This window comes from Salvelinus fontinalis, chromosome 17, assembly GCF_029448725.1.
Source record: "Salvelinus fontinalis isolate EN_2023a chromosome 17, ASM2944872v1, whole genome shotgun sequence".
NCBI lineage: Eukaryota > Metazoa > Chordata > Actinopteri > Salmoniformes > Salmonidae > Salvelinus > Salvelinus fontinalis.
In genome coordinates this window covers 8,597,601-8,608,593 of record NC_074681.1, presented here as the reverse complement: position 1 = coordinate 8,608,593, position 10,993 = coordinate 8,597,601, and the positions used below count along the sequence as shown (strand labels likewise).

General features: G+C 54.5%; 1 protein-coding gene across 1 annotated transcript in view; it reads left to right on the top strand.

The window, feature by feature from the left end:
* The window catches only part of LOC129813672 (receptor-type tyrosine-protein phosphatase mu-like), a 652,787-nt gene that overhangs the window by 603,345 nt on the left and 38,449 nt on the right, over nt 1–10,993 (top strand). Inside the window, exons 28-29 of the mRNA XM_055866071.1 lie at nt 641–795; nt 1,421–1,556. Of these exons, the coding sequence (XP_055722046.1) occupies nt 641–795; nt 1,421–1,556 (291 nt within the window). The remainder of the gene's footprint in view (nt 1–640; nt 796–1,420; nt 1,557–10,993) is intronic.

Sequence of the window (10,993 nt, the reverse complement as noted above, 5' to 3'; positions counted from 1 at the left end):
TACCCCTCTCTCTCTACCCCTCTCTCTCTACCCCTCTTTCTCTACCCCTCTCTCTCTACCCCTCTCTCTCTACCCCTCTCTCTCTACCCCTCTCTCTACCCCTCTTTCTCTACCCCTCTCTCTCTACCCCTCTCTCTCTACCCCTCTCTCTCTACCCCTCTCTCTCTACCCCTCTCTCTCTACCCCTCTCTCTCTACCCCTCTTTCTCTACCCCTCTCTCTCTACCCCTCTTTCTCTACCCCTCTCTCTCTACCCCTCTCTCTCTACCCCTCTTTCTCTACCCCTCTGTCTCTACCCCTCTTTCTCTACCCCTCTCTCTCTACCCCTCTCTCTCTACCCCTCTCTCTCTGCCCCTCTCTCTCTGCCCCTCTTTCTCTACCCCTCTCTCTCTACCCCTCTTTCTCTACCCCTCTCTCTCTACCCCTCTCTCTCTACCCCTCTCTCTCTACCCCTCTCTCTCTACCCCTCTCTCTCTACACCTCTTTCTCTACTCCTCTTTCTCTACCCCTCTCTCTCTACCCCTCTCTCTCTACCCCTCTTTCTCTACCCCTCTCTCTCTACCCCTCTTTCTCTACCCCTCTCTCTCTACCCCTCTCTCTCTACCCCTCTCTCTCTACCCCTCTCTCTCTGTCTCCTCCAGAGAGGAGCCCATGAGATCCGGGAGATCCGTCAGTTCCACTTCACAGGGTGGCCGGACCACGGGGTGCCCTACCACGCTACTGGCCTCCTGGGCTTCGTACGTAGGGTGAAGGCCAAGACACTCACCATCGCTGGACCCATGGTCATCCACTGCAGGTATGATTCTACCCCCCCTCTCTCTGTCTCTCTGGGACCTGGTCATCCACTGCAGGTATGACTCTACCCCCTCTCTCTCTGTCTCTCTCTGGGGCCTGGTCATCCACTGCAGGTATGACTCTACCCCCTCTCTCTCTGTCTCTCTCTGGGGCCTGGTCATCCACTGCAGGTATGGCTCTCTCCCCTCTCTCTCTCTGTCTCTCTCTGGGGCCTGGGGCTCTTGCCTGACAACCTGATATCTAATCCTTCCATCCCTGAATGAAAAACTTAGACATTTGCATACAGTATTTTAAATGTATGTCTCGCCTCTCTCTATCCCTCTATGCCTCTCTCTCTCTCTATCCCTCTATGTCTCTCTCTCTTGCTATCCCTCTCTCTGTCTCTGTCTATACATTTTTCAATTCAATTCAAAGAGCTTTATTGGCATGGGAAACATATGTTAACATTGCCAAAGCAAGTGAAATAGATAATAAAGAAAAGTGAATAAACAATCAAAACTGAACAGTAAACATTACTCACCTCTCTTTGTTGCTCTCTCTGTGTGTCTCTCTCTCTCTCTGTGTGTCTCTCTCTCTGTGTGTCTCTCTCTCTCTCTGTCTCTCTCTCTCTCTCTGTGTCTCTATAGCGCGGGGGCGGGCCGAACGGGCTGTTTCATAGTGATTGACATCATGCTGGACATGGCAGAGAGAGAGGGCGTGGTGGACATCTATAACTGTGTCAGAGAGCTGCGTTCCAGGAGGGTCAACATGGTGCAGACAGAGGTACATCGTTATAACGTGTTGTTTCTGCTACTGTCTCTGCCAAGAGGTCCAGGTGCTAGTATACCCGCCCCACAAGCACAGAGTTGGTGGTTCAAGCCTCACTCTGGTTGTTTCCCTAATTTACAGTAGTAATGCGGGTCACCCATCTCATTTACAGTAGTAATGTAGGTCACCCATCTCATTTATAGTAGTAATGCAGGTCACCCATCTCATTTACAGTAGTAACGCAGGTCACCCATCTCATTTACAGTAGTAACACAGGTCACCCATCTCATTTACAGTAGTAACACAGGTCACCCATCTCATTTACAGTAGTAATGTAGGTCACCTATCTCATTTACAGTAGTAATGCAGGTCACCCATCTCATTTACAGTAGTAATGCAGGTCACCCATCTCATTTACAGTAGTAATGCAGGTCACCCATCTCATTTACAGTAGTAACGCAGGTCACCCATCTCATTTACAGTAGTAATGCAGGTCACCCATCTCATTTACAGTAGTAACGCAGGTCACCCATCTCATTTACAGTAGTAACACAGGTCACCCATCTCATTTACAGTAGTAACACAGGTCACCTATCTCATTTACAGTAGTAATGCAGGTCACCCATCTCATTTACAGTAGTAAAACAGGTCAGCCATCTCATTTACAGTAGTAATGCAGGTCACCCATCTCATTTACAGTAGTAATGCAGGTGACCCATCTCATTTACAGTAGTAATGCAGGTCACCCATCTCATTTACAGTAGTAATGCAGGTCACCCATCTCATTTACAGTAGTAATGCAGGTCACCCATCTCATTTACAGTAGTAATGCAGGTCACCCATCTCATTTACAGTAGTAATGCAGGTCATCCATCTCATTTACAGTAGTAATGCAGGTCACCCATCTCATTTACAGTAGTAATGCGGGTCACCCATCTCATTTACAGTAGTAATGCAGGTCACCCATCTCATTTACAGTAGTAATGCAGGTCACCCATCTCATTTACAGTAGTATTGCAGGTCACCCATCTCATTTACAGTAGTAATGCAGGTCACCCATCTCATTTACAGTAGTAATGCAGGTCACCCATCTCATTTACAGTAGTAATGCAGGTCACCCATCTCATTTACAGTAGTAATGCAGGTCACCCATCTCATTTACAGTAGTAATGCAGGTCACCCATCTCATTTACAGTAGTAATGCGGGTCACCCATCTCATTTACAGTAGTAATGCGGGTCACCCATCTCATTTACAGTAGTAATGCAGGTAACCCATCTCATTTACAGTAGTAATGCAGGTGACGTTGTAGTCTAACAGTGAAATGATTACTGACGGGCCCTTCCCAACAATGCAGAGAGAAACAACAGGTGTAGACTAACAGTGAAATGATTACTGACGGGCCCTTCCCAACAATGCAGAGAGAAACAACAGGTGTAGACTAACAGTGAAATGATTACTGACGGGCCCTTCCCAACAATGCAGAGAGAAACAACAGGTGTAGACTAACAGTGAAATGATTACTGACGGGCCCTTCCCAACAATGCAGAGAGAAACATCAGGTGTAGACTAACAGTGAAATGATTACTGACGGGCCCTTCCCAACAATGTAGAGAGAAACAACAGGTGTAGACTAACAGTGAAATGATTACTGACGGGCCCTTCCCAACAATGCAGAGAGAAACATCAGGTGTAGACTAACAGTGAAATGATTACTGACGGGCCCTTCACAACAATGCAGAGAGAAACATCAGGTGTAGACTAACAGTGAAATGATTACTGACGGGCCCTTCCCAACAATGCAGAGAGAAACATCAGGTGTAGACTAACGGAGGGATAAGGAACTAAGGGATAAGATAACAACACAAGGAATAAATCCACAATGACTAACAATTACTTGGCTATTGGGTACCAGTACCGAGTCCATATACACGGGGTACCAGTACCGAGTCCATGTGCACGGGGTACCAGTACCGAGTCCATGTGCACGGGGTACCAGTACCGAGTCCATATACACGGGGTACCAGTACCGAGTCCATATGCACGGGGTACCAGTACCGAGTCCATGTGTAGGGGTACCAGTACCGAGTCCATATACACGGGGTACCAATACCGAGTCCATGTGCACGGGGTACCAGTACCGAGTCCATATACACGGGGTACCAGTACCGAGTCCATGTGCACAGGCTACCAGTACCGAGTCCATGTGCACGGGGGACCAGTACCGAGTCCATGTGCACGGGGTACCAGTACCGAGTCCATATACACGGGGTACCAGTACCGAGTCCATGTGCACAGGCTACCAGTACCGAGTCCATGTGCACGGGGGACCAGTACCGAGTCCATGTGCACGGGGTACCAGTACCGAGTCCATGTACACGGGGTACCAGTACCGAGTCCATGTGCACGGGGTACCAGTACCGAGTCCATGTGCACGGGGTACCAGTACCGAGTCCATGTGCACGGGGACCATTACCGAGTCCATATACACGGGGTACCAGTACCGATTTCATGTGTAGGGGTACCAGTACCGAGTCCATATACACGGGGTACCAGTACCGATTTCATGTGTAGGGGTACCAGTACCGAGTCCATATACACGGGGTACCAGTACCGAGTCCATGTGCACGGGGTACCAGTACCGAGTCCATGTGTAGGGGTACCAGTACCGAGTCCATATACACGGGGTACCAGTACCGAGTCCATGTGCACGGGGTACCAGTACCGAGTCCATATGCACGGGGTACCAGTACCGAGTCCATATACACGGGGTACCAGTACCGAGTCCATATGCACGGGGTACCAGTACCGAGTCCATATACACGGGGTACCAGTACCGAGTCCATATACACGGGGTACCAGTACCGAGTCCATATGCACGGGGTACCAGTACCGAGTCCATGTGCACGGGGTACCAGTACCGAGTCCATATGCACGGGGTACCAGTACCGAGTCCATGTGCACGGGGTACCAGTACCGAGTCCATGTGCACGGGGTGCCAGTACTGAGTCCATATACACGGGGTACCAGTACCGATTTCATGTGTAGGGGTACCAGTACCGAGTCCATATACACGGGGTACCAGTACCGAGTCCATGTGCACGGGGTACCAGTACCGAGTCCATGTGCACGGGGTACCAGTACCGAGTCCAAATACACGGGGTACCAGTACCGAGTCCATGTGCACGGGGTACCAGTACCGAGTCCATATGCACGGGGTACCAGTACCGAGTCCATATGCACGGGGTACCAGTACCGAGTCCATATGCACGGGGTACCAGTACCGAGTCCATATACACGGGGTACCAGTACCGAGTCCATATACACGGGGTACCAGTACCGAGTCCATATGCACGGGGTACCAGTACCGAGTCCATATACACGGGGTACCAGTACCGAGTCCATGTGCACGGGGTACCAGTACCGAGTCCATGTGCACGGGGTACCAGTACCGAGTCCATGTGCACGGGGTACCAGTACCGAGTCCATGTGCACGGGGTACCAGTACCGAGTCCATGTGCACGGGGTACCAGTACCGAGTCCATGTGCACGGGGTACCAGTACCGAGTCCATGTGCACGGGGTACCAGTACCGAGTCCATGTGCACGGGGTACCAGTACCGAGTCCATGTGCACGGGGTACCAGTACCGAGTCCATATGCACGGGGTACCAGTACCGAGTCCATGTGCACGGGGTACCAGTACCGAGTCCATATGCACGGGGTACCAGTACCGAGTCCATATGCACGGGGTACCAGTACCGAGTCCATGTGCACGGGGTACCAGTACCGAGTCCATATACACGGGGTACCAGTACCGAGTCCATGTGCACGGGGTACTAGTACCGTGTCCATGTGCACGGGGTACCAGTACCGAGTCCATTTACACGGGGTACCAGTACCGAGTCCATATACACGGGGTACCAGTACCGAGTCCATGTGCTCGGGGTACCAGTACCGAGTCCATATGCACGGGTTACCAGTACCGAGTCCATGTGCACGGGGTACCAGTACCGAGTCCATGTGCACGGGGTACCAGTACCGAGTCCATGTGCACGGGGTACCAGTACCGAGTCCATGTGCACGGGGTACCAGTACCGAGTCCATGTTCACGGGGTACCAGTACCGAGTCCATGTGCACTGGGTACCAGTACCGAGTCCATATACACTGGGTACCAGTACCGAGTCCATATGCACGGGGTACCAGTACCGAGTGGCGGTGGGGGTGGCGGTGGTGGTGGGGTGGTGCGTGTAGGGGTAGAATGGGGTAGGGGTAGGGTGTAGTAGGGGTGGGGTGGCGGTAGGGGTAGGGGGGTGGTGGGGGTAGGGGTAGAATGGGGTAGGGGTAGGGTGTAGTAAGGGTGGGGTAGAGGTAGAATTGGGTAGGGGTAGGGTGTAGAAGGGGTGGGGTAGAGGTAGAATGGGGTAGGGGTAGGGTGTAGAAGGGGTGGGGTAGAGGTAGAATGGGGTAGGGGTAGGGTATAGTGGGGGTGGGGGTAGAATGGGGTAGGGATAGGGTGTAGTAGGGGTGGGGGTAGAGGTAGAAAGGGGTAGGGGTAGGGTGTATTAAGGTGGGGGTAGTGTAGGGGTAGAGGTAGGGTGTAGTAGGGTGGGGGTAGTGTAGGGGTAGAGGTGGGGTGTAGTAGGGTGGGGGTAGAGGTAGGGTGTAGTATGGTGGGGGTAGTGTAGGGGTAGAGGTAGGGTGTAGTAGGGTGCGGGTAGTGTAGGGGTAGGGGTAGGGTGTAGTAGGGTGGGGGTAGTGTAGGGGTAGAGGTAGGGTGTAGTAGGGTGGGGGTAGTGTAGGGGTAGAGGTAGGGTGTATTAGGGTGGGGGTAGTGTAGGGGTAGGGGTAGGGTGTAGTAGGGTGGGGGTAGTGTAGGGGTAGAGGTAGGGTGTAGTAGGGTGGGGGTAGTGTAGGGGGTAGTAGGGTGGGGGTAGTGTAGGGGTAGAGGTAGGGTGTAGTAGGGTAGGGGTAGTCTAGGGGTAGAGGTAGGGTGTAGTAGGGTGGGGGTAGAGATAGGGTGTAGTAGGGTGGGGGTAGTGTAGGGGTAGAGGTAGGGTGTAGTAGGGTGGGGGTAGAGGTAGGGTGTAGTATGGTGGGGGTAGTGTAGGGGTAGAGGTAGGGTGTAGTAGGGTGGGGGTAGTGTAGGGGTAGAGGTAGGGGGTAGAGGTAGGGTGTAGTAGGGTGGGGGTAGTGTAGGGGTAGAGGTAGGGTGTAGTAGGGTGGGGGTAGTGTAGGGGTAGAGGTAGGGTGTAGTAGGGTGGGGGTAGTGTAGGGGTAGAGGTAGGGTGTAGTAGGGTGGGGGTAGTGTAGGGGTAGTGGTAGGGTGTAGTAGGGTGGGGGTAGTGTAGGGGTAGAGGTGGGGTGTAGTAGGGTGAGGGTAGTGTAGGGGTAGGGTGTAGTAGGGTGGGGGTAGTGTAGGGGTAGTGGTAGGGTGTATTAGGGTGGGGGTAGTGTAGGGGTAGGGTGTAGTAGGGTGGGGGTAGTGTAGGGGTAGGGTGTATTATGGTGGGGGTAGAGGTAGGGGTAGAGGTAGGGTGTATTAGGGTGGGGGTAGTGTAGGGGTAGAGGTAGGGTGTAGTAGGGTGGGGGTAGTGTAGGGGTAGAGGTAGGGTGTAGTAGGGTGGGGGTAGTGTAGGGGTAGAGGTAGGGTGTATTAGGGTGGGGGTAGTGTAGGGGTAGAGGTAGGGGGTAGTAGGGTGGGGGTAGTGTAGGGGTAGAGGTAGGGTGTAGTAGGGTGGGGGTAGTGTAGGGTTAGAGGTAGGGTGTGGTAGGGTGGGGGTAGTGTAGGGGTAGAGGTAGGGGGTAATGGGGTGGGGGTAGTGTAGGGGTAGAGGTAGGGTGTAGTATGGTGGGGGTAGAGGTAGGGTGTAGTAGGGTGGGGGTAGTGTAGGGGTAGAGGTAGGGTGTAGTAGGGTGGGGGTAGTGTAGGGGTAGTGGTAGGGTGTAGTAGGGTGGGGGTAGTGTAGGGGTAGAGGTGGGGTGTAGTAGGGTGGGGTTAGTGTAGGGGTAGGGTGTAGTGTAGGGGTAGAGGTAGGGTGTAGTAGGGTGGGGGTAGTGTAGGGGTAGAGGTAGGTTGTATTAGGGTGGGGGTAGTGTAGGGGTGGAGGTAGGGTGTAGTAGGGTGGGGGTAGTGTAGGGGTAGAGGTAGGGGGTAGTAGGGTGGGGGTAGTGTAGGGGTAAAGGTAGGGTGTATTAGGGTGGGGGTAGTGTAGGGGTAGAGGTAGGGTGTAGTAGGGTGGGGGTAGTGTAGGGGTAGAGGTGGGGTGTAGTAGGGTGGGGGTAGTGTAGGGGTAGAGGTAGGGTGTAGTAGGGTGGGGGTAGTGTAGTGGTAGAGGTAGGGGGTAGTAGGGTGGGGGTAGTGTAGGGGTAGAGGTAGGGTGTATTAGGGTGGGGGTAGTGTAGGGGTAGAGGTAGGGTGTAGTAGGGTGGGGGTAGAGGTAGGGTGTAGTATGGTGGGGGTAGTGTAGGGGTAGAGGTAGGGTGTAGTAGGGTGGGGGTAGTGTAGGGGTAGAGGTAGGGTGTATTAGGGTGGGGGTAGTGTAGGGGTAGAGGTAGGGTGTAGTAGGGTGGGGGTAGTGTAGGGGTAGAGGTAGGGGGTAGTAGGGTGGGGGTAGTGTAGGGGTAGAGGTAGGGTGTATTAAGGTGGGGGTAGTGTAGGGGTAGAGGTAGGGGATAGTAGGGTGGGGGTAGTGTAGGGGTAGAGGTAGGGTGTATTAGGGTGGGGGTAGTGTATGGGTAGAGGTAGGGTGTAGTAGGGTGGGGATAGTGTAGGGGTAGAGGTGGGGTGTAGTAGGGTGGGGGTAGTGTAGGGGTAGAGGTAGGGTGGGGGTAGTGTAGTGGTAGAGGTAGGGGGTAGTAGGGTGGGGGTAGTGTAGGGTGTAGTAGGGTGGGGGTAGTATAGGGGTAGAGGTAGGGGGTAGTAGGGTGGGGGTAGTGTAGGGGTAGAGGTAGGGTGTAGTAGGGTGTAGTAGGGTGGGGGTAGTGTAGGGGTAGAGGTAGGGTGTAGTAGGGTGGGGGTAGTGTAGGGGTAGAGGTCGGGGGTAGTAGGATGGGGGTAGTGTAGGGGTAGAGGTAGGGTGTATTAGGGTGTAGTAGGGTGGGGGTAGTGTAGGGGTAGAGGTAGGGTGTAGTAGGGTGGGGGTAGTGTAGGGGTAGGGGGTAGTAGGGTGGTGGTAGAGGTAGGGGTAGAGGTAGGGTGTGTTAGGGTGGGGGTAGTGTAGGGGTAGAGGTAGGGTGTAGTAGGGTGGGGGTAGTGTAGGGGTAGGGGTAGGGTGTAGTAGGGTGGGGGTAGTGTAGGGGTAGGGGTAGGGTGTAGTAGGGTGGGGGTAGTGTAGGGGTAGAGGTAGGGTGTAGTAGGGTGGGGGTAGAGGTAGGGTGTAGTAGGGTGGGGGTAGTGTAGGGGTAGAGGTAGGGTGTAGTCGGGTGGGGGTAGTGAAGGGGTAGAGGTAGGGTGTAGTAGGGTGGGGGTAGTGTAGGGGTAGAGGTAGGGGGTAGTGTAGGGGTAGGGGTAGGGTTTAGTAGGGTGGGGGTAGTGTAGGGGTCGAGGTAGAGGTAGGGTGTAGTAGGGTGGGGGTAGTGTAGGGGTAGGGTGTAGTAGGGTGGGGGTAGTGTAGGGGTAGGGGTAGGGTGTAGTAGGGTGGGGGTAGTGTAGGGGTAGAGGTAGGGTGTATTAGGGTAGGGGTAGTGTAGGGGTAGAGGTAGGGGGTAGTAGGGTGGGGGTAGTGTAGGGGTGGGGGTAGGGTGTAGTAGGGTGGGGGTAGTGTAGGGGTAGAGGTAGGGGGTAGTGTAGGGGTAGAGGTAGGGTGTAGTAGGGTGGGGGTAGTGTAGGGGTAGAGGTAGGGTGTAGTAGGGTGGGGGTAGTGTAGGGGTAGAGGTAGGGTGTAGTAGGGTAGGGGGATTGTGGGGGTAGAGGTAGGGTGTAGTAGGGTGGGGGTAGAGGTAGGGGTAGAGGTAGGGTGTAGTAGGGTGGGGGTAGTGTAGGGGTAGAGGTAGGGTGTAGTAGGGTGTAGTAGGGTGGGGGTAGAGGTAGGGTGTAGTAGGGTGGGGGTAGTGTAGGGGTAGAGGTAGGGTGTAGTAGGGTGGGGGTAGAGGTAGGGGTAGAGGTAGGGTGTAGTAGGGTGGGGGTAGTGTAGGGGTAGAGGTAGGGTGTAGTAGGGTGGGGGTAGTGCAGGGGTAGAGGTAGGGTGTAGTAGGGTGGGGGTAGAGGTAGGGGTAGAGGTAGGGTGTAGTAGGGTGGGGGTAGTGTAGGGGTAGAGGTAGGGTGTAGTAGGGTGGGGGTAGTGTAGGGGTAGAGGTAGGGTGTAGTAGGGTGGGGGTAGTGTGGGGGTAGAGGTAGGGTGTAGTAGGGTGGGGGTAGTGTAGGGGTAGAGGTAGGGTGTAGTAGGGTGGGGGTAGTGTAGGGGTAGAGGTAGGGTGTAGTAGGGCTGGGGTAGTGTAGGGGTAGAGGTAGGGTGTAGTAGGGTGGGGGTAGTGTAGGGGTAGAGGTAGGGTGTAGTAGGGTGGGGGTAGTTTAGAGGCAGAGGTAGGGTGTAGTAGGGTGGGGGTAGTGTAGGGGTAGAGGTAGGGTGTAGTAGGGTGGGGGTAGTGTAGGGGTAGGGGTAGGGTGTAGTAGGGTGGGGGTAGTGTAGGGGTAGAGGTAGGGTGTAGTAGGGTAGGGGGATTGTGGGGGTAGAGGTAGGGTGTAGTAGGGTGGGGGTAGTGTAGGGTAGGGTGTAGTAGGGTGGGGGTAGTGTAGGGGTAGAGGTAGGGTGTAGTAGGTTAGGGGGATTGTGGGGGTAGAGGTAGGGTGTAGTAGGGTGGGGGTAGTGTAGGGGTAGAGGTAGGGTGTAGTAGGGTGGGGATAGTGTAGAGGTAGGGGTAGAGGTAGGGTGTAGTAGGGTGGGGGTATTGTAGGGGTAGAGGTAGGGTGTAGTAGGGTGGGGGTAGGGTAGGGGTCGAGGTAGAGGTAGGGTGTAGTAGGGTGGGGGTATTGTAGGGGTAGAGGTAGGGTGTAGTAGGGTGGGGGTAGTGTAGGGGTAGAGGTAGGGTATAGTAGGGTGGAGGTAGTGTAGGGGTAGAGGTAGGGTGTAGTAGGGTGGGGTAGGGTAGGGGTAGAGGTAGGGTGTAGTAGGGTGGGGGTAGTGTAGGGGTAGAGGTAGGGTGTAGTAGGGTGGGGGGATTGTAGGGGTAGAGGTAGGGTGTAGTAGGGTGGGGGGATTGTGGGGGTAGAGGTAGGGTGTAGTAGGGTGGGGGCAGTGTAGGGGTAGAGGTAGGGTGTAGTAGGGTGGGGGTAGTGTAGGGGTAGAGGTAGGGTGTAGTAGGGTGGGGGTAGTGTAGGGGTAGAGGTATGGTGTAGTAGGGTGGGTGTAGTGTAGGGGTAGAGGTAGGGTGTAGTAGGGTGGGGGGATTGTGGGGGTAGAGGTAGGGTGTAGTAGGGTGGGGGGATTGTAGGGGTAGAGGTAGGGTGTAGTAG